Source organism: Tachyglossus aculeatus, chromosome 14 (genome assembly GCF_015852505.1).
Source record: "Tachyglossus aculeatus isolate mTacAcu1 chromosome 14, mTacAcu1.pri, whole genome shotgun sequence".
Lineage (NCBI taxonomy): Eukaryota > Metazoa > Chordata > Mammalia > Monotremata > Tachyglossidae > Tachyglossus > Tachyglossus aculeatus.
In genome coordinates, this window is record NC_052079.1 from 43,888,771 (window position 1) to 43,912,692 (window position 23,922).

General features: G+C 40.4%; 1 protein-coding gene across 5 annotated transcripts in view; it reads left to right on the forward strand.

Moving 5' to 3' along the window:
• Positions 1 to 23,922, forward strand: part of TXNRD1 (thioredoxin reductase 1) — a 73,642-nt gene that overhangs the window by 25,388 nt on the left and 24,332 nt on the right. For 4 of the 5 annotated variants that reach the window (XM_038756234.1, XM_038756233.1, XM_038756232.1 and 1 more), the window contains 3 exons: positions 15,624 to 15,746; positions 17,951 to 18,023; positions 21,472 to 21,591. In XM_038756234.1, coding sequence (XP_038612162.1) covers positions 15,624 to 15,746; positions 17,951 to 18,023; positions 21,472 to 21,591 — 316 coding nt within the window. Of the gene's footprint in view, positions 1 to 13,410; positions 13,775 to 15,623; positions 15,747 to 17,950; positions 18,024 to 21,471; positions 21,592 to 23,922 lie in introns of those variants that run through there. The other variant, XM_038756230.1, reaches the window with a different exon arrangement.

Sequence of the window (23,922 nt, forward strand, 5' to 3'; positions counted from 1 at the left end):
GCTGTTCTTGTGGCATTATTAGGCCATTTCTGTGGTCCTCTTTCAGCCTCTTCCCTTCTGTTCCCACTAGCAGTTTTTTCACTGCCTTTCCACCTGCAGGAGAGTAGAGAGTAGGGGGTGATGGTGGTTTGGAGTGGGCAGGAGAGCAGCCCTGACTGCCTTTTCCTCTAAAGTGTAAGATCTTTGTGTGCAGGGAATGTGTATACCAACTCTGTTTTATTGTACTCTTCCAAACTCTTAGTACAGGGCTCTGCACATAGTAAATGCTCAATAAATTTAATTGATTTTTTTCAGTTTCTCCCCACCGATTAGCATTTGTTTTTAAAGTGGAGGTTCCTACCTTCAATGCAGCTGGGTTTCCCAATGTCTCTTTATCTAGCCCTTATCCACCAGTCTGTACATTTGGATTAGAAAATAAATAAAGGACAATTTGCTCATGTTATTGGGGAAGCCCTACATTGGGAAGGAGAAAGAGAAGCTCTGAACAGTCTGAAGCTCTGAACAGTAGAAATACTTCTTAATATGATCAGTAACCCATCCCCTCTTCTTTTCCTTATCACTTTTTCTGCTTTGCCCTTCCCTGCTAGCCTCCTGGTCAGAACAAAGGAGGAAATTGCCTTCACAACAGTATGGAAATATGTGGTTTTTTGGGGGTCATGGTAATCTCCCTCTAAAAGAAAAGTCTGAGAGCTACTGGTTATCAATAACAGGAGTATCTAGACACTTAGTAAACATTTATCAATCACTATTAGCTGTACATGCCAGGCAACCACGGCTCTCTGCCAGCTTTTTTCCTCAACTACTGTAGCCTGCCCTCTGCTTTCTGTCTCTCTAGAAGAGCCATGGGTAACTGCTTGTCTCCTCATCTGAAAAGTTTCAGGTTGCACCGGTGAGTAGACAGGCAGCTGTTGGGTGAGCAGGGGCTGTTTGTTTAGTTGTGGCTGCTTCAGGTACATTCCAGTCCATCACAGCTATTCACCTCTAGAAACTTGTTTTTAAAATGCCATGCAGGAGGCCCATCAGGAGTGAGCCTGATGGCATTTAACTTGCCTCAGCAGTTTGTTGTTCTGGATCCTGACCAGGAGGCTGGCCCTGTTCATACACTTACGTACTTTGTGTAACCCCAAAACCTTCAAATTTAACGTTCTCAGTGTGGGCCACAAAATCCACTTTCAATTGTGTCAAAAGGCTTCTCTCACTAGATCTAGAAATGTCAGCTGAAATTGGTTTCCAGTGGGATTTGTGGAAGTTGAAAATGTTCTCTCCCTATATTCTTAATACCATTTCTCTCTGCTTGATCAAGATACTGACTAGATTATGTGGGATGCAGTGAGTTTAAAATATTTTCAAGTATCCCTTGTTCATACTAAATTAGAATACTCAAAAATCCTGAATTGATAAGAGCATCTCTTTAATGCTACCTTCTCTTTTTAAAGACTTCTGAAATATATTTTATGTCGAAGAACGAGTTGCTCTATGTGTTGTTTTCCTGACAGTTAAAATACAGGGCTAGTTGTCTTTGAGATAAAAATGTTGTGGGTGTGTAATGCAGGTGATTGCGCCAGTCTGTGATTCAAGACTTCTCAGGAAGCAAGATCCATTCCTCTAATGATCGAGATTCCTTAATAAGAATTAGGCTTCCGCCTTCTGCTTATTTGTGCTTTGGGCAGCAGCTTCTACAATTATGTGTTTGCACCCTTTTATAGTCCTGGAGTGGCCAGTAACAAAAAAAAAAAAAATCCTGGTTTTTTTTTTTTTTTTTTTTTGCTTTTTTGATCCTTCTGAGTGGGCATCCAGATAATCTCTTACTATATGGGCTTTTTGACAGGAAATCAGAACTTTCTTAAATTACAGTCCTTCCTGTGTGTGGCCTGCACCCTGTCATGGAGGCACTCAGTCTCTGAGAATAATCTGTAAAATGGGATTAGTAATGTTTCACAAGCAAGTTGTGAGAATTTCTTAAGGAGCTTTGAGATAATGATAGCATAGATCCACAGATGAAAGGCTCTCTAGAGAGTAAATTAGTGTTATTACTGTTTTACTCTCTGAGCATTATGGGAAAAGAACTGGAGGGAACAGAAATGTTGGCTTATCTTTTTGGAGTTCTCCCACATAAGTTCACATAAATTTAAATGGCTGTGGGAATATGGCTGCTGGAATTTGTCAGCCTCAGTGAATATGGAAACCAAGTGGCAAATAGTTTTGAAAACATTCCATCCTTCACTTCTCAGTCATGTCACTTACATGGCAGACCCGAGAGTAGAAGGACTTTTATGTCCCAAGTGTTTCTGGGAACATTTGGGCCCTGAGCCAAGTCGAGAACCCTGATTGATGGTGGCAGCTTCAAAGGTAAGAGTCTCCAAGCTGCAAAGGGGAAAACATTTTCTTGCCTGTCTCTAAAAACAGCATTTCAAAAATCTGCTGGTTTATGAGAATGTCGTTCTGGGAGGCCAGGATGGTGCTTTCCTTTGAGCAGAGAATTCTGTTATACTGTTATATTGTAGTCTCCCAAGCACTTAGTACAGTACTCTGCGCACAGTAAGCGCTCAATAAATACAAGTGACTCACTGACTGAGTTTTCAAAGGCTTCTAGGCCTGAACCTCCAGCTGCCTTGGACTCTTTACCTGTACTGGACTCAAAGTAAAATTTTAAGATTTCCACTGAAGTCTTAAAGCCAGCCTGTAAAATGAAAGATAAAAGATAATAGCCAAGAGCAGTTGTTCCTTAAGCCTGGCTTCTTTTGCTGGTGCAGACCAAATGACAGGACCCTGCCATTTGACCCTGGTAGTTGTGGATGGCTTTCAATAATTTAGTTGAATGTCCTAGGAAGTCATCTGGTGGAGATGTATCTGAAAGCTGATCTACCAATACTACACAACTAACTTGCTTCATTTTGTTATTCGTCAGAATTTTTTAAGCATCTGAGTGCAAAGCATTGATCTCAGTGCTACTTCTGGGACTCACTCAGATGTCATTTGGCTTCTGCTGCCTATGCAGCCAATGCTATTCATTGGCATTCTTAAATTATGTCTAATAACATCAAAGAGTATTCAGCTGATTAAGCTTGGGGTTTGGGCTAACTCAATATTGGTGTTATTTCCTCAGCATACCCTAGCTCCACACTTTTCCTAGTTCTTGAGGGAGCCCAGTATTAGTTATTTAGTTTTCTTTTTAGTGACTCAATTCCCAACACCATAAACACTTTGCTCTTCGTGTTGCTGATGGGGATGTTAAATTTCTTTTGTGTAGAAAGTTCAAAATCCTTTCAGTGGCAGGGAAATGGCTTTTCCACCTCAGACTTTATTAATTCAGGAGGAAAAGCAACTGAAAACACCATACCCTAAGGTTTTGAATCATAAAAGCTTTGAGTTGCAATTCATTCTTAACTAAAGTAGTCCAGAGTTATTTCTTATTTCTCTCTTGTTAAATCCACACAAGTGGAATGTGTTATGGGGAACACTCTTAAGTTATCATCATCAATAGTATTTCTTGAGAGCCTGTTTCATGCGCTCAATAAATATGATTGAATGAATGAATGCAAAGGGCTGATCTAGCCATATAGAAAATTTGAAAAGACAATGCTTTATGATATAATAGGAGTTTATAGTGAAATGGATCTTGAACCTTCAGTTCTAAATTCAGTCTTTAGTTCGAAGAGAATTTAAACAAGGTGCCATATTTTCTAAAAAAAGTAGAAGAATACTACTTGAATTTTACTTTCCCAAGTGCTTAGTACAGTGCAGTAAGTGTTCAATAAATGTCATTGATTGAAATACTTAGGACAGGTTAGTTTTTTCCATGTAAACTTCAGAGAATCTGGAAGTCAAAACGCATAATTTACTTTTGCTAAGATGTTAAAATATTGGAGTACTTACGTATGAGTTGATGCAAATAGTATGAATAATGGTTATTCCTTGAATAAATACCAAAACCAGTATCCTCCACAGAGGTGATTTTGCTCAGCCAACAATTTAGAACATAAAATGCATTCTTTAAAATCAAATGCATACCTGAACGGTTTTAAGTTTCTCCCCACCCCCAACCCCCCCCTACCCATTGCTAACCTCCATTGAGAAGCAGCATGACTTAGTGTATAGAGCATGATCCTGGAAATCAGTAAGACCTGGGTTCTAATCCTGACTCTTCCACTTGCCTGCTGTGTGACCTTGGGATAATCACCAAACTTCTCAGTGTGGCTCAGTGGAAAGAGCATGGGCTTTGGAGTCTGAAGTCATGGGTTTGAATCCCGGCTCCGCCACATGTCTGCTGTGTGACCTTGGGCAAGTCACTTCACTTCTCGGGGCCTCAGTGACCTCATGTGTAAAATGGGGATGAAGACTGTGAGCCCCATGTGGGACAACCTGATCACCTTGTATCTCCCCCCCTCCCCCCAGCACTTAGAACAGTGCTTTGCACATAGCGCTTAAACAGATGCCATTATTATCATTATTATTATTATTATTACCAAACTTCTCTGTGCCTCATTTGTAAAATGGGGATTAAGACTTGTGAGCCCCATGGGGGACAGGGACTATATCCAACCTGAGTAACTTTTATCTACCCAGCACGTAGTACAGTGTCTGGCACATAGTAAGCACTTAACAAATGCCATTAAAAAAACCTCAACTCTGGTTAAGATATTATTTCTTGAGCTTCAGTTATGTAATCAAAATGCCACCGAGGTTTTGAGACCACTTTTACTGTGTGATTTGGATAGGCCGTTTGGGAATTAGAGAGATTTCCTCTGACAATTTGCGTAGATTGAAAGGCCTTCCCAGACCAAACCCCTTATTTCCCCATCTGTCCTCCAGTCTGCATTGACTATGTACTTGGCCATGTATCCCTTAAACACTTGAATACTAACCTTAGCTCCACAACAGTTGCATAAGTGGTCTTGTGCTCTACTATTTCTTCTGTCCCTAATCTGTTTGATGTTTGTCTCCCCCGTGAGCTCCTTGTGAGAAGAGGTCCCATGTACCAACTCTGTTGTATTGTACTTTCTCAAGAACTTAGTACAGTGCTGTATACACGGTAAGCTCTTAATAAGTACCACCGATTGATTAATTAATTGTATTTATTGAGCAGTTACAGAGGATAGAATGTGATTGCAGTGTTGGGTGAAATGGTGGTGCACATGCCTGCATTGCTGGTCAAGGTATTGCTGCATAGCATGAGTTTTCCATGCTATGTTAGTTTAATAAAAAATGTAACCCTCCCTCAAGAAGTGAAGCTACTGAAGAATGGTGTTCAGTGCCACATGTTTGAGAAGGTACACCTGTTCTCTTGACAAGCTGTGCAGTGTGAATGCCTCATCCCGACTGATATTTAACTCCTCTGTTCTATCTCTCAACACTGGAGTTGCTTTTTAGAACTTAGATTGGGTGAATCCATTCTCGTGCAACTTCTTTGAAGCTCTAGAAGCATTTTCTTGTCCCTGCTTGAAGTATATGTGTGTGTGTGTATATATATATATATATATATATCATTTGCGCACCTTGGTTGGAAACATTGCCAACAATTTTGTCTTGAATGAAAGGATTACATTATAAAAGCAGATTATTTTGAATACTATAAGCTTCTTTTCCCTCAAGCAGTGTAATTCTTGGGAATTATGAAGGTCTGCCATCAGACACTTAGTCATCATTTGAAAAGTGGTTTACATAAATATCTCCTGTAAGGCATGAATAATTTCTTGAGAATTTTCCAACATGTGGTTTTGTGGTTCTCCAAAGATATTGGGAAATAAGCAGAAAGGTGAGTGTTTTTTATAATAATAATAATAATAATAGTGGTGTTTGTTAAGCACTTCTGTATGCCAAGTACTGTAATAAGCACTGGGGTGATACAAGATTATCAGGTCCAACATGGGGCTCACAGTTTAAGTAGGAGAGAGAGCTGATATTGAATCCTCATTTGGCAGATGAGGGAACTGTGGCACAGAGAAGTTAACTGTACACAGTGGAGCTGGAATTAGAAAATCCAGGTCCTTTTTTTTTTAATTTTATAATTTGAGCCCTCATCCATCTGTCTATGGCAACATCAGTTTACCTTGGGATTTCCACACATATTGAGATGAGCCCCCAGGGGAGTCCACAACTTGATTTGGAATCCCAGTAACATTTTCCTCCCTCTTTTCCTCCCAGCAGCAGGGGGAGAAACTAAAGCCAGGAACTGGGGGCTCATTGGTTAAAGAAAATACTGGCAGGAAAGGCCTCACCTAAAACAGGAGAAGGGAAGGGCCAAGTTTCGGGTCTGCAAGTGGGGAGGAAAACTTGCTTGGAACAATGGAGAGCAGGAACTGAGGGAAGCATAGGAGGAGGGATGAGGGAGAAAATTGATTGGATGAAACTTTGGAAGTGGGGCTTGCAAATCCTGGGGAACAGCTATCGGTGGTGCGCAAATCTCCAGGTTTTATGTATTATGGATTGGAGCATAAACTAGTTTTAATCCTGGCTCTGCCACTTGCCTGCTGAGTGCAAGCATGGCCTAATGGACAGAGCATGTGCCTGGAAGTCAGAAGGAACTGGTTCTAATTCTGACTCTGCCATTTGTCTGCTGTGTGACCTTGGGCAAGTCACTTCACTTCTCCATGCCTCAGTTACCTCATTTTGTAAAATGGGTATTAAGATTTTGCCCCAGGTGGAATGTGAACTGTGTCCAATCTATTAATATGTGTGTACTCCAGCACTTAGTACAGTGCTTGGGATATAGTAAGTGCTTAACAAATACCATAAAAAAGGCCACATAACTTCTTAGTACTTCAATTTCTGCAACTGTAAAATGGGGATTCAATACCCATTCTCCCTTCTACTAGCACTCAGTTCAGTGTTCTGCACACAGTAAGCATTCAAATACTATTGATTGAGTCATAATCAGTTGATTGATAGAGAAGCACAGTGGCCTAGTGGATAGAGCTTGGGCTGGGAGTCGGAAGGACCTGGGTTCTAATTCTGGCTCTGCCATTTGTCTGTTATGTGACCATGGGCTAGTCACTTCACTTCTCTGTGCATCAGTTCCCTCATCTGCAAAATGGGAATTCAATGTCTGTTCTCCCTCTTACTTAGATTTTTGAGCCCCATGTGGGACCTGAATATCTTGTATCTATCCCAGTGCATAGTACAGTGCTCAGCACATAGTAAGATCGTAACAGAAACCATTATTGTTATTATATTATTATTGTAATCTCTCCTTTGAACAATATACATTTTCCCCAGAATTCTGTTGGGGTGGAGCCATTGACAACTGCAGCATCCAAGACCAGTCAGCATTTGCCTCTTGGTCTTAGTTTTATAACCAGCCTGACATGATGATGAAGGAAATGACAAAATGATCTCAAATTCAGCTACAGATTTTTCATCTTACTGCCCTGTAGTCCTGGGTACTGGGTGGTTATGCAGGAAATGTTAATGCAAGACAGTAGATGGGGAAAATTTCCAATGAGTATGTTTAGTGCCAGGTATTGGCAGGAAATGTCCCTATAATGTTAGGATTCATTCATTCATTCAATCATATTTATTGAGCACTTACTGTGTGCAGAGCACTGTACTAAGCTCTTGGGAAGTACAAGTTGGCAACGTATAGAGACATTCCCTACCCAACAACGGGCTCACAGTCTAGAAGGGGGAGACATCATCATCAATCGTATTTATTGAGCGCTTACTATGTGCAGAGCACTGTACTAAGCGCTTGGGAAGTACAAATTGGCAACATATAGAGACAATCCCTACCCAACAGTGGGCTCACAGTCTAAAAGGGGGAGACAGAGAACAAAACCAAACATACTAACAAAATAAAATAAATAGAATAGATATGTACAAGTAAAATAAATAAATAGAGTAATAAATATGTACAAACCTATATACATATATACAGGTGCTGTGGGGAAGGGAAGGAGGTAAGATGGGGGGGTGGAGAGGGGGGCGAGGGGGAGAGGAAGGAAGGGGCTCAGTCTGGGAAGGCCTCCTGGAGGAGGTGAGCTCTCAGTGTGGCCTAGTGGAAAGAGCACAGGCTTGGGAGTCAGAGGACCTGGATTCTAATCCTGTGTCTGCCACTTGCCTGCTGTGTGTCTTTGGGCAAGTCACTTCACGTCGCCGTGCCTCAGTTCCCTTATCTTCAAAATAGGATTGAATGCCTGTTCTCCCTCCTACCAAGACTGTAAGGCCTATGTGGGACAATGATCATCTTGTGTGTACCCTGGCATCCAAGTACAGTACTTGATAGTAAGTGATTAATGCCACTATCATTATTATTAGTAGTAGTCGTAGTAGTACAATCAATCAATCAATCAATCGTATTTATTGAGCGCTTACTATGTGCAGAGCACTGTACTAAGCGCTTGGGAAGTACAAATTGGCATCACATAGAGACAGTCCCTACCCAACAGTGGGCTCACAGTCTAAAAGGGGGAGACAGAGAACAGAACCAAACATACCAACAAAATAAAATAAGTAGGATAGAAATGTACAAGTAAAATAAATAAATAGAGTAATAAATATGTACAACCATATATACATATATACAGGTGCTGTGGGGAAGGGAAGGAGGTAAGACGGGGGGATGGAGAGGGGGACGAGGGGGAGAGGAAAGAAGGGGCTCAGTCTGGGAAGGCCTCCTGGAGGAGGTGAGCTCTCAGCAGGGCCTTGAAGGGAGGAAGAGAGCTAGCTTGGCGGATGGGCAGAGGGAGGGCATTCCAGGCCCGGGGGATGACGTGGGCCAGGGGTCGATGGCGGGACAGGCGAGAGCGAGGTACAGTGAGGAGATTAGTGGTGGAGGAGCGGAGGGTGCGGGCTGGGCAGTAGAAGGAGAGAAGGGAGGTGAGGTAGGAGGGGGCGAGGTGATGGACAGCCTTGAAGCCCAGGGTGAGGAGTTTCTGCCTGATGCGCAGATTGATCGGTAGCCATTGGAGGTTTTTGAGGAGGGGAGTAATATGTCCAGAGCGTTTCTGGACAAAGATAATCCGGGCAGCAGCATGAAGTATGGATTGAAGTGGAGAGAGACACGAGGATGGGAGATCAGAGAGAAGGCTAGTGCAGTAGTCCAGACGGGATAGGATGAGAGCTTGAATGAGCAGGGTAGCAGTTTGGATGGAGAGGAAAGGGCGGATCTTGGCAATGTTGCGGAGCTGAGACCGGCAGGTTTTGGTGACGGCTTGGATGTGAGGGGTGAATGAGAGAGAGAGACAGACAACAAAACAAAACTTGTGGACAGATGTCAAGTCATCAGAACAAACAGAAGTAAAGCTAGATGCACATCATTAATAGAATAGTAAATATGTACAAGTAAAATAGAGTAATAAATCTGTACAAACATATATACTGGTGCTGTGGGGAGGGGAAGGAGGTAGGGCAGGGGGATGGGGAGGAGGAGAGGAAAAAGGGGGGTCAGTCTGGGAAGGCCTCCTGGAGGAGATGATGAGTGTGTGTCTGAGAATTTCCATCTGCTGAAGGAAGTAGACATTTACTTCCTAGGAGCAAATTGTTGTTTCCTAGTATCTGCTCTGTCCTGGAGGTAAGGGAATCTCCCTTGACTGTAATCGTCTTGAAAAAGGAGTGGCAATGTTGAAAGGGCACTTGGGAAAGATGACTCCTGCTGCCATGAGTAGATTAAGGAGGGGAGGAGTTGGGAGCAGAGAGGGCAGGAAGGAGACAGTTGCAGTAATCTGAATATAAGATGATTTAGGCCTGAATTAGGGCTGAGGGAACAATGGAAGGAATGAATCTGAGAAGAACTGGATGAAAAAAGTAATGATAGTAGTACAGTTGTTATGGAGAAAACAGGGATTTGAGCAGCAGGAAGCAGAGTAGTGAAGATAATAATAATAATAATAATGGCATTTATTAAATGCTTACTATGTGAAAAGCACTGTTCTAAGCGCTGGGGAGGTTACAAGGTGATCAAGTTGTCCCGGAGGGGGCTCACAGTTTTAATCCCATTTTACAGATGAAGAAACTGAGGCACAGAGAAGTTAAGTGACTTGCCCAAAGTCACACAGCTGACAATTGGAGGAGTTGGGATTTGAACCCATGACCTCTGACTCTAAAGTCCGTGCTCTTTCCACTGAGCCACACTCAGTGGAGCCCTTTTTAGGTTGCTGAAGAAAAAGGTATAGAGGTGAGTTCACCTTGGATTCTGGTGGTTGTAGCTTGGAGTTGTCAGGAGGAGAGATGTGTTTTGCATTTGGTAGCAGCAGTTGGCCTCCCCAGCCGGGCAGGGGTGTGTGAGATGATGAGGGGGCAGAACAGTGGGAGGAATGCAGCTGGGGTTAGAGGAGGACAGAGGCAAAGGTGAAGCAGGCTACAGTAGGGGTTACAGTGCTCTGTACACAGTAAGAGCTCAATAAATTTCATTGTTTGCTAGGTGAACCCATCATTGATAACCATTCTTGAATTGCCAGGCTTGACCTCTTAATCACTTCAGCTGTCCTGTAGACTTAGGTGTGATATGGGGTGCTTAATATCTTTTTTTAATTCTTATTTTTTTATGGTTCTGAAGAGCTTACCATGTTCCAGGGACTGTACTAAAGTGCTGGGGTAGTTTTTTTTTTTTTAATGACATTTGTAAGCTTAACACAGGCAGGGAACATGACTGCTAATTCTGTTGTACTTTCCCAAGTACTTAGTACAGTGCACTGCACATAAGTGCTCAATAAATGCCATTGATTTATTTATTAAGTGCTTACCATGTGCCAGGCACTTCACTAAGTACTGGGGTAGGCTTTTTATGACATTTATTAAGCACTTACTATTTACCAGGCACTGTACTAAGTGCTGGGGTACATATAAGCTAATCAGGTTTAGCCCACATGGGGCTTACAGTCTTAATCCCCAATTTACAGATAAGGCAACTGAGGCAGAGAAAAGTTAGATTCAAGATAATCAGGTTGGATACAATCCTTGTCCTACATGGGGCTCCATCTAAATTGGAGGGAGAAGAATTAATCCCCATTTTACAGGTGAGATAAATGAGCCACAGAGAATTTAAGTGACTTGCCTAAGGTCACATGGCTGGCAAGTGATGGAGCTAGGATCAGAACCTGGTCCTTAGAGTTCCAGCCTGTGCTCTTTCCTTTAGGTCGTGCTGCTTCCATTCTACCATTTTCTACCATTTCCTCTTTCTCTACCTGATATGGAGATTAAAATAAAAAAACCCCTGATCAGAGTACTGATAATGCCCTTTCTTTTGAAGGTGGTCCAGCCCCAGCTTGATTTCTTTTGGACTTCTAGTAGCTGGGCCTTTTTAATTCGGATCTTTGCCTCCTGAGATGGAAGAGGCTGAGAACATTAAGATATTCATGCCAGCCCCAAAGCACTTATATACATATCCTTGTATTTCCCCGATCTATATTTTATCTTAATGTCTGTCTCCTCCTCCAGACTTTGTGGGCAGGGATCTTGTCTACCATCTCTCCCAAATACAGAGGCCAGGGCTCTGCGCACAGTAAGTGCTCAATAGATGCTATTGGTTGATTGGTCATACTTATTGAATAAAATGCCTTGATGGTTAATTTTCCTTCCTTCTTCCCTTTACATTTTTATGCTTGTTTGTAGCTACAATAAGAGTTGAAACCCTGTAGGGTGAGTGTGCTGTTTCCACTTAATATAAGTTTCAGTCAGATTTTATTTGGGCAATTCCAGTTCTCCAACAAGTCCCATTGTTCACTGGTTTTTCAAACCCAGGGGCGGAAATAACCATTCATGAATAGTATGAACCATAGAGGAAAGACTAGTCTAGGTAGTATTTCCTGTAGCCAGAAAAATGATTCAAGTGTGTCTTCTGAGAACATGATGATGATGATGCTTTGCCAATCTATTCTTCTGTCACTTTGGAGTCACTCAGCATGTGGCACCTACTTATTTATCTTCATACCTCCCTTGTGAGGAAGATATGGTAATCATCTTTCTGTAAGTGAGGAATGACATTTGTGGTATGGCAAGAGGACTTGTCCATGACTGTGTCTCTGGGAAATGACTGAAGTTATAGTGTGAATATCAAACAGTTAGTGACAGGTTATTTCTACATATGTATTCAGGATTGGGTATTAGAACTGTGCGGTAAACTGTGGAGTACTTTTACTGCCTCTGTATTTTTTAACTTTCTAAACATGAAAGAAATAGATGTTTTTTCCTGCAAGGGACAAATTCCTTGAACTTGACGATTGTTTAACCTTGATGTTTAGAACCCATAGTTATTTTTAGGACCCAAGAAGTCTGGGTTGACTTTTGGAGAGGGGTTTGGTCATATGGTGGTAGTAGTAGTGGTGATGGTATTTCATAAGTGCTTACTGTGTGCAGAGCGCTGTACTAAGGGTTCAATGCAAAGGACTGTCATTTATGAATATTAATCTCAAATTTGGATGAAACTCAAAGGGTTAAGAAATGTTTTCAAAATTAAGGCTAACCTTTCCCCACTCTCTTTTAAAACTTAATCTTGCTTCCTTCTCCTTCGTCTAAGCACTTGGATCTGTGCCCTTTAAGCACTTGATATTAACCCCACCCTCATCCCTGCAACATTTATATACATATACATAAATTTATATGTACACATATCCATAACTGAATGTCTGTCTTCTCCTGTAGACTAAACTCCTTGTGGGCAGGGGGTGTGTCTACCAATTCTGTTTACTCTTCCAAGCATTTAGTACAGTGTTGTGCACACAGTAAGGACTCAATAAATATGAATGATTAAATGGAGCATTGTAACCCTACTTATGGTCCATAAGTATCAGTCCAATTATCATGACTTTGTATTTTTCTTAACTGTTTTATGATCTTCTTGGATCATTCTACCCAAGCTAAGTTTCTGCTTCTGCTATACTGATAAGAATCTTGTTGTGTGTTAGTAGAAATGGCTAATAAGATTGTTCAAATTTTAACCCTCTAATCCTGTTGCCAGGTCTAGGGGAAATAAAGTTAATGATTTCCAACAACCCAGGGTCCCAAAGGTAAACTGTGTTCCTGTTCTGCAGCAAAGGACACCTGGACTGCTAAATCCAAAACCATGTAATTGAAAACACAAATTGAAAATGTCTTTGATGACATGTCTTGAGACCAGTGAGTCCTTTGGGAGTGGGGTTTTCCTGGTACTGGTAGTTCAAATCCACCAGGATCTTATGACTGGCCTTTTTCACTAAAGCAGCATGGTGCAGTGGATAGAGTGCAGGCATGGGAGTTAGAAGGTCATGAGTTATAATCCTGGGTCTGCCACTTAATCTGGGCAAGTCACTTTTCTGTGCCTCAGTTACCTCATCTGGAAAATGGGGACTGAGACTGTGAACCCCATGTGGGACAGGGACTGTGTCCAGCCTGATTACCTTCTATCTACCCTAGCACTTAGAGCATTGCGCTTAATAAATACCATTATTATTATTATTATTATTATTCTCTTTTCATTCCAGTGTCTTGAGTTGAAGGTGAAGTATCAGCCACAATGCCCTTTGAATGTCCAGGCTTTCATTGGCTGAGTGTCCCGACCTTTAGCAGTTCACCAGCCAGGCCAATAGTGAGGCAACGCTGTGCCCGAGGAGAGCGTTGGTGGTCTTCCTGGCCCTCTCGACTGATCCCTGCACCATCACTGCTGCCCTCAGAGAGGCAGCCGAGGAGACTCAGGCCCTCAGCTCTCTATCCGGCTCCAAACTGCTGCCCCCTGCCCCCTCCCATGGCCCCAGAGTCCCAGGCCACTAACCCTCCTAGCTCCTGCCCACTGTCCTGCCCTCCGCCCTGCCATCCTCCCTCTACTTCTGGTGACAGGCAGGAGAATCCAATTCAGCCTGAGCAGGTAAGCCTCAGGGCCTCTCTTATTTCCATTTTAATTTCAAGACTGAACTTTCTTTTAAAGAGGGTAATTGTATTTCCCTGAAGTTTTCTTGATTTAATCATAGCGACGTGAACATTAATTGGAAATCATGAGCAGGAAAGAGTGTAATTGGAAGTGTCATTTTTACGTTGCCGTATTACCGGAACAGATTTTTTTCTTAGCTATTTTTATGGAAGACCGAGTACAAAATTTGATAGACCCTCTCAAGTAGCTTTTCCAGTTGCCTAAAATGCAGTTTAATGTAAAAGAGAGAGCAGAGAAGATACTTGATTTTTCAGTTCACTCCAAAATTTTAGTGTAAATTTTTGAGATTTCAGTCATCCTTATTCTGAGACTTAGAACTTAATGTATATGCAGATTTTGATGGTGTAATTTATTAATTAACTGTCAAAATGGTTGTAGGTTTAAGATGGAATTCTCTCAGTAAAATAAAACCAGATAATTAAACCACAAGAAAGGTTAGATGTGCAGGATTCATGCTGAAATTGAAAGTCCTTGTGTCTCAGCATACACTGTAGGTATTTAAAAATACAACCTGAAGTTCCAGTAGCCAGTTGAATTGGCATTGGCTCCACCCTCAATTGCTATTTCTATACTTTCCCTAGGCTTGGCTTATGTCTGTCTTAGTTAAGAGAAAACAAGTATCTGCTTTCAGCAAAGGAAATTCTAGTGAACTCAAAACAGAACTGGAGAAAAAAGTTTCTTAAAATTTTTCTTTTGGGATAACTCCTTGACTTTTTCCTTGTGGTTTTTGGGCTTCCTTTTGGGGCCAGAGAAGTTAGTTTCTTAGTCACTTAATCAGCAGTATTTACAGAGTGCCTACTGTGTGCAGAGCACTGAACCAAGCTTATAGGAGAGTTCAATAGAATTAATAGACTTGATCCTTGCCCTCAAGAAGTTTACAGTCTGGGGAGGTGGAGCGGGGAGGCAGATGCGAAAGTAAATGACAGCTAGGATGAAGTGCTTTGGTGGAGTAATGGGGACTCAAGTGTATTGTTAGCGTGGAAGTACTGAAGTGGCAGTTGGTGGGGAAATAAAATGGTGAATATTAGAAATCTGTCGGCGCTTCTTGGAGGAGAAGTGATTTAGAAGAGCTCTGAAGGTGGGGAGAGCAGTGGCCCATGAGGGGGAGGGGAGAGGGAGAGAGAGGGTGTGTGTGCGCGCACGTGCGCAGTTTGCAGGCACAGATGGTGTTGTGAATCTGAGGTCAGGATGAGGGAGAGTAGAATGAGGTTTGCAAGTTGGGTGTAGTGGTAGAAGAAAGTGGATAAAGAGGAGGAAGAGCACTGGTTGAGTATCTTTAGACCTCAATATCTTTAGACCTGAATATCTTTAAAATATTAATATTTTAATATTGATTAAAATATTGTTGTAGGAGTGTGAGGGAATGGTGACAGTGCAATATGTTTGTTAATGGCATTAAACAAAAGCATTTAAAGCCTATTGTGTAAATACTAAGTGATTGGACAATAAAAAGGAACTAAATTTCTGGCCTCAAGGAGTTTACAGTTTAGTGGTAAGAGAAACAATTAAATTACAGATGGATTAATAGAATGCATCAATTATATTCATAAGAGTTACTGGGGTTTCTGAAAAGGTGTAGTTTTTCAATTTCAATGACTCACTTTGGCTTTAAACTAGAAGTCACATGTATGTCTTTCTCTTCTGATACGTCAAACCAAAAAAAAGATTTCAAAATTCCTGTGCAATTATTTGTTTCAAGTAACAATTTAAACATAGAGCATGCATCATTTTTACAGAGGTGTGCTGGTTTCAAATAAATTTTCTTCTCTCCGTGTTTGCTGTTCAGGCCTATAAGGAAGGCAGACTTCAAAAGCTCCTGAAAATGAATAATGCCAACAACATTCTCGAGTCCTTTGACTATGACCTCATTGTCATTGGTGGTGGTTCTGGAGGACTGGCAGCTGCGAAGGTGTGTATTCCAGCTTTACCAGCTTTATTATGCTATTGTTATTTACCAAGGGACTACCTTTTCTGGATTTGAAAATTAAATTAGATCTTCAGATTAGCTCTTTGAGGGTTTAGAAGTTGCTCTAGCCGGAAGTCTTTCCATATATGTAGAGGGGAAATGTGAATGTAGCTGTTGGGGAAGATTAAATAAAAGTTACTTTGCTTATTCTTTATGGGAAGGTCTAAACTCAGTTCACTATTTTAGGTGAGTTTTTCTAAAATTTTTGGCTTGGTTTGATTTATGAGAGGCTTTGAAAGTTTTTCTCTGAAGATTCTTAGGAGAGTTAATTTTCTTTGCAGCCTAGATTCTAGCACAGCATGAGATTTTTTCCTTCCCCACTTTGTCTTCATTATCAGGGAGGGTTTAGCCTAATTAGACACAGAACCCTCTATTTTAGGTGTTGGTAAGATTGGAGGCGGTCAGGTTTTGCTCTTTAAACTGCTCTTCATACTGAATAAATCTGCGAGCCTTGAAAATGAAAATGTGAAGTCTGGACCAGTTCTGAAAGAATAGTTTGTGTTGCCACTCTCTTAGTTGCCATATTTTTGTGGTGGCACCACTTTAAAATTGGACTGATGATGATAAATCACTTTACATTGGAGGTGTTGAGGCAAATAAGAACTTTACAGGGAAAATAACATTTTCAGCAAGACAGTGTATCCTTTGTTTACACATGAGAAAATTGAATACCCAGGTGATCTAAGGCAACAAAGAAGAGAGGGTTTGCGTGCTTCGTTAGAATTCCCCCAATAACCAAATTGAGAGCAGAGGTGCATCTTGCAAGTGAGGAAAGTCACCCTAAGTCCAGAGGCAAATGCTGAAGGGGGAAATTGGTGGTGGTTGCTGAGGTAATCAGGAAGAAAGGTTAAAACAAATTTTAGGAAAGTCCAAGACAAAAAAGCCAAAAATAAGTCACCATTGACTAGACCTACTTGTTTATTTTGAAATGGGTTATGTTGTTTCACAAGGAAATTGTTTCATTTGAGGTTAGCTGCATAATGACCTGGGTTAGAAGAAGGATATTTTTTTAACCATAAGTAACAGTTCAAGAGTAACCAGAGGCCACACTAATTCATTTTTCTTTCACCGGTTGAATAACTGGTAAATCATAAGTCAGAAATTACTTATTATTCATTGTCATATTGAGCACTTTCTGTGTGCAGAGCACTGTAGTAAGTGCTTATTATGAATGATAAGTCCGCCTGGGTGGGACCTGGGTGTTCTGCCATGCACGAGTAACATACAAGCATATTCCTGTCCGTTGGCAAGGGACTGTGCCCTATCTGCTAATACTTTATCTACCCCAGCATTTGGCACATAGTAAGTTCCCAACAAACACGATTATTATTGTATTGTTTTTAATTCTGAGTTGAAAAAGCTTTGAAGTCTGACAAAACACAAAGATTAGATTTCAGGAAACCGAAGGGTGTCTACTCTTGCCTAATATATATATTCCCTCTCATTCTTCTATAATGCATAGTAATGGGTGCATGTTGTCTTTTCCAGTAAGCTCCTTGAATGCAGCAAATGTTTCTTCTATCTTTTTGTATACTTCACGAGTACCTAATAAAATGCTCTCCATACAGATGTTCAATAAACATGGTTGATATTCAAAACTAAATTCTACCAAATAATTTTAAATGCAAATTTAAGTGTACGACATGTTAAATTTAGCAGCAATTGACTAACTCTGTCAATTGATAGAGGAATGAACTCAGCCTTAAGATTTGTGAATTTAGTAAGTAGCTGACCAAGTAAAGATTGCTTGATTTCTTTTTTGCGAGGAGGAGAAGTGTTTTACTTTTCCCAGGTGGCTGCCAATCTCTAGGAAATACCCTGGATCTTTTATAGTTTACTTAAATATTGGTAGAAGGATAAATAGGTGAGGATCCAAGGATTTTTAACATAAATTTTCTAGGAATGTTTTGCACTTACAATTAAAACTTCAGTACCCATTACACTTTTCTTATTGCTTGCAGTGTGTATAGTTTTAATTTTTATCACTTGGAAACAATAGTGAACTTGACAAACAAAATATTCTGGGGATTAATAACTGGTCATGCTTCAGTCATTATTGGTTAATGAAAAACCAGTGGGCTCGTAGGCTGTCATGTAGCTTTGTCAGCACATGTTGGGCAATTGAACCTATTACATTTATTCTCCAGGAGGCAGCTAAATATGGCAAGAAGGTGATGGTGCTGGATTTTGTCACTCCAACTCCTCTTGGAAATAGATGGGGTAAGTTTCATCAAAATTTCCAAGTGGGAATTCCACTTTTTGGGTAGACACCTACTTAGACTATGAGCCTAATGAGGGACAGGAACTGTGTCTGACCTGATTATCTTTTGTCTACCCCCAGCGCTTAGTATAGTACTTGAGCATATACACTATTTTAATAGCACTTAATAAATACCATATAGCACTTAATAAATACCATTAAAAAATTATAGGTCAACCTCCTCTATCAGGAGCTATTGGGCCTGGGAATAACCCTAGGGAGATGACAATCTGGCTAGTCCTGAGTGGTCAAATGAAGTTGTATTTAACCCAGGGAAATGATTTACATAATATAAAATCATTCATTCATTAAATTGTATTTATTGAGCACTTACTGTGTGCAGAGCATTGTTCATTGCTGGAAATAGATGTGGAACACACCCCAGTCCATACAGACACAAAATTCCTTTAAAAACTCATCTATATATTAATTTCTGTATCTCCCTCTAGACTAAACTCATGAAGACAGGGAATGTATCTGCCAACTCCGTTATATTGTACTCTCCTAAATGCTTAGTGCAGTGTTCTGCACATAGTAAGAACTCAGTAAATATGATTGATTAATCTATAGGATGTTGCTGAATGAAGAACCATAATGGGCTATATAGACTTGAGAGCTGAGTAAATGAGGGCTGGGTCCATGGGAGTGAGGGTTACTGTAATTTACTAATGAAGCACTTTGGAAAGTTTAGTTTAAATCTAACTTAGCTGAATTAGGTAAGCATTATTCAGGGTGATTGCATAAATTAACCAGAAGAAGCTTGTTTTTTCTCATCTGCAGCACAATTAATAAATACCCTAATGCACCCCTACGCAAGTTCAATCAAAGCAATTTGGGCAACTGAACTTGCTCAGGGTAATAGTAATTGGGAACTGAACCTTGTATTTCCTTCCCCAAGTTGGCAGCAGACCAAAAGATTTCAGCCAGTTGTCTAGAGGCTTCTCTGAAGCAATTATGTATTCTGTGAGGTTGCTCTTGAACTGTTTCTCTTTCAAAGATGATTCTTAAAACTTGGCAATTGCGGGGTATATTGACTAAATGACTCATGACTCATATTTTTACAGTAGGTTTTGTTTTACTGCTTGAGGGGTATTCAGGACCCAAGTTCATTAGGACTTAAAATTTTGAATCTTAAGGATATATGGAAATAAAAGAAATCTGGTTTTCATTGAAGCTCATGCTTTGTGTTTTGAACCGATGGTACTGAAATTCAGAATTCTCATAAATTAGGATGTGCACTGATAGAGAACCAACGGGAGCTTATAAATATATTTGACTGCTCTGTTAAAAGGGTTTATTTGCAGATGTGATGACAGTGGCATTTTGCTTTTAAGGAGGTACAGATATATTTCTTTGCACTTAATTTCCACCAGTTTATTTAGAAGTTCTTCTGTGAGCTTCACTTTATGCAAGATGCAGTTATTTTAAAGTTCTTCCAGTTACTAGGCTCTAGAGATATAGAGGTCAGAGTAAATATCCCAGTAGCCTGGAAACACAGACCTCAGTTCAGGCATCCTGAAGGCAAGCAGGTCTCATTGAGAACTTATTAAAAAACTCATTTCAGTTTAGTTGAACTTGATGAAGGAAAGGAGACCATGCTTATCTGCAGCTGGAGCACTGGTTTTATTTTCCTGAGCCATTCTTCCTGCCACTTTTCTACCCTTGAGTAAGAATTCTTGCAGCCTGGGTGAATGGGAATAGTCCAAAACCAAAGGAATCTCAAAGCCCAGCAATTGTACTCTTTAGTTGGTTAAGTGAAGCAGCATAGGCTAGTGGATAGAGCCTGCGCCTGGGAGTCAGAAGGACCTGGGTTCTAATTGCAGCTCCATCACTTGTCTGCTCTGTGACCTTGGGCAAGTCAGTTAACATCTCTGTGCCTCAGTTACCTCATCTGTAAAGTGGAGATTGAGATTGTGAGCCCCATGTGGGTCAGGGACTGTATCCAACCTGATTAGCTTGTATCTACCCCAGCACTTAGAACAGTGCTTGACACATAGTAAGCACTTAACAAATACTATTCTTCTTCTTATTATTATTTTTATTGTTACTGGGTTTGATGGCATTTTTGTTAATGACACTAGCCAAATTTCTTTCCTCCACCAAAGTGGCTGTAGATTGAAAAACAGGTCCTCTGTTATTAGACAGACAGTGTAATCAGATCTATGAATATTCTTTGTACCCAAAATTACCAACAAATAAATTCCACTGCTGCATTTCGATTCAGACATATTCTAGGACATATTACATTTTTATTTATTCACTCAATTGTATTTATTGAGCACTTACTGTGTGCAAAGCACTGTACTAAGCACTTGGGAGAATGCAATATAAGAATGAATTTTTCAGGCTTTCTAGGGGTTGTTATATTTGACCTACGACTTCCTTTAAGTAACTTCTCCAAATAGAGCTCTGGAGAAGCTGGTCAGTAATGTTTTCCCTTTTTTAATCTGTGAGGAAAAACAAGACATACTTTCTGGGTAGTTTATGACTCAGTGCAGGATGATCTGGACTAGATTTCAGTCATTAGATCAATAGCCTCTCAGGCATTCACTTTCAATAATAATATACAGTTCACACTAGACGGGAATAAAACCTATTTAACTTTTGGCATGGCAAGGCAGAGATGGGAAATATAACTTTAGTCTGGCCACTCTGTTTTCATACTCTGAAACTTCAAGGACATAGCCACCATCACTGCATGTCACCCCCGGGACCCCTAGTCTATAAACTCCACCTGGATTTTATAGAACACTTTATTCTGGGATTAAGGAGTTGACATCTGTTAATTTGAGAAGTGGCAGTACTGTTTATACTAAGACTTGTGGTAACTTTGACAGCTATTCCTACCTTGCAAAATCATAAAGAACTATAAAATAAAAGGATTACATAAAACCCTGCCTAATTCTTATCTATATGTAGTCTTTCCCAGAACATAGTCCTTTGCTCACATTTAATACATACTATAAGGGCTACTTTTTTTTTTTTTCAAGTGTTGGATTATAGAGAGAGAATTGTTCTTCAAAGGGGTTCTCACTGTCCTGTGACTAAAGATCTGACTTTGCCATTTAGGTAATTGTGAATCTTGGGCAAATTATTTTCCCCTCAACATGTTTTCCCATATAAAATATTACAAAAGATGATAGTGGTGAACTGTTGCAAGGGATCATTGAAAGAGTATAGATAGATAAAGGATTTTGCTCACCTGTGGTCAGGAGAAAGGTTACAAAATGACTTGTTTTTTATTATTATTAGGCTAATGCATTTTATGTAGAAGAGTTTTATGAAAATATTTTGGTTATTAGACTATCTAGGGCAGAAGAAAGATGTGAGATAATATGTTATGACTATTCAACTCTGCTTGCACTTTGAGCCAGAATGAAGTGGGGTGCGGATTTATTTTTGTTCCAGGACTTGGAGGTACATGTGTGAATGTGGGTTGTATACCGAAGAAACTGATGCACCAGGCTGCTTTACTGGGACAAGCCCTACAAGACTCTCGCAAGTATGGATGGCAAGTTGAAGAGAAAGGTAAGCTCTTGGTTTAGTGCTTTACAATTAGTAGACATTCAGTACATGCCACCGATGATAAGTTAATGAAAGCCAATATTCTCTGTGGTGTATTTTTTTTTTTTTTACCAGGCTTGGGTTGTTGATCTTGTGCTGCACTACTTATTTTTAATACTCTGATGAATAAAATGAAAGCTGTTTTTATGCCTGGTATTTTTATGTATAAAAGCCCTGCAGTTTAAGTATTTAATAGTTTTTAAATTTTTTATTCATTCATTCAATTGTATTTATTGAGCACTTACTGTGTGCAGAGCACCGTACGAAGCGCTTGGGAAGTACAGGTTGGCAACATATTATTTCAGGTTGCTATCAATTAATAGTGATGAGGCCAAAGAAATTATTCTACTTAGAGTGTATTTTTTTTTCCATCACTGAAAGCAAAAGATGCTTCCACTTAAAAACATTTTCAGATATCCACTTTGAATTATTCATAGTTTATGGAATGTTGTAGGGAAATACATTTGTATTATGTTTGTTCCCTTTTCATTCATACATTCAATTGTATTTATTGAGCACTTACTGTGTGCAGAGCACTGTACTAAGAGCTGGGGAAGTACAATTCGGCAACATTGAGAGATGGTCCTTACCCAACAACAGGCTCACAGTCTAGAAGGGGGAGACAGACAACAGAATACCACTTATTCCCTTGGGACACCCTGTGTGAAGTTCAGCCTTCCCCTATTGTCACTCAAAAGGGCAACAATACTAAAAATGAATATGAATGCAGCACTTGCAATCACAAGAAAGCAGAATAATCCTAGTGCATTTTAATAGCATGATTCTTGGTAAGGAAAAGGTGGAGGATATTTACCCTCTGATGTTCCCTTTTAAAATAAAGCTATGGCACCAGTACAACCCAATTCTCCCACAGGGCCTGCAGGGGCTCAGGTGTCATACAAGGGAGCAGAATCATCGATCCCTAAAGCATTTGGGTGCATCCTCTCTGTGTTCACGCTGAGGACTGTATTGTTGGGATCCTCAGGAAATGGGTTCCGGTGACAGAAACATGCCGTGATTGGGTCTGCTGCCCCACCTTCCTTCAGACAGCTTTGTCATGTGAGAGAGAGAGAGACTATGTTTCCAAAAAGTCTGGTTTGAGAAAAGGCTGATGGTGTTTTCCTGTTGTTTAAAGCTCCCAGAAAAAGACTTCTTGGGCCCTCAACTTCAGGAATGGTCAAAAACTGCTGGAAAGCCAAACAGTAGCCCCAGGTTTCAGCCCTTAGGTCTTCCCATATTAATATCTGTCTCCGCCTCTAGACTGTGAGCTCGTTGTGGGGAGGAAACATGTCTTATTGTTATATTGTCCTCTTCCAAGAGCTTAATACAATGCTGTGCATACAGTAAGCTCTCAATAAACACGATTGAATGCATGAATGAATGAATTCTTACTCATTTAAAAACTGGAGAAAAGAAGATGTTTGGGGGCAAATTTTGACTCACTAAAATCAATCAATCAATCAATCGTATTTATTGAGCGCTTACTATGTGCAGAGCACTGTACTAAGCGCTTAGCACTGTACTAAGCGCTTAATAATGGCATTTGTTAAGCGCTTACTATGTGCCAACCACTGTTGTAAGCGCTGGGGTAGTTACAAGGTAATCAGGCTGTCCCACGTGGAGCTCACAGTCTTTATCCCCATTTTACAGATGAGGTAACCTAGGCCCAGAGAAGTGAAGTGATTTACCCAAAGTCACCCAGCTGACAGGTGGCAGAGCCGGGATTAGAACCCGCGACCTCTTACTCCCAAGCCCAGGCTCTTGCCACTAAGCCACGCTGCTTCTCAAAAGAACTAAAAGAACTCCCCAGGTTCACATACTGCAAGTGCCTTTACAGTAATAACAATAATGGCATTTATTAAGTGCTTACTATGTGTAAAGCACTGTTCTAAGCACTAGGGAGGATACAAGGTGATCTCTGACTCAAAAATCTCAGAAGTAACAAACCATAGAGAAATAACAGATCCATAAGCCATTTGTGGATTCAGTCATAAAGTGGTCTATTTTTACTTTGGGCAGAATAATAAACATTGGAATAGTAACTTAGCAGTCAAAATATACCAAGTTGGATGGTATCAGAAAATTCAGTAACAGCTAGAAAATAGCAAATTGTAGGCTATTGAAATGAAAATGAACAGTGATCATATATTGTCTTTCTGTGAATCCCATGTGGAACAGAGAATGTGTCCAATCTAATTTTCTTGCATCTATTTCAGTGCATAGCCCATAGTAAGCACTTTAAAAAATACCGTTATTACTGGTAGTATTATTATTGAAAAATGTTACAGTAAAGCA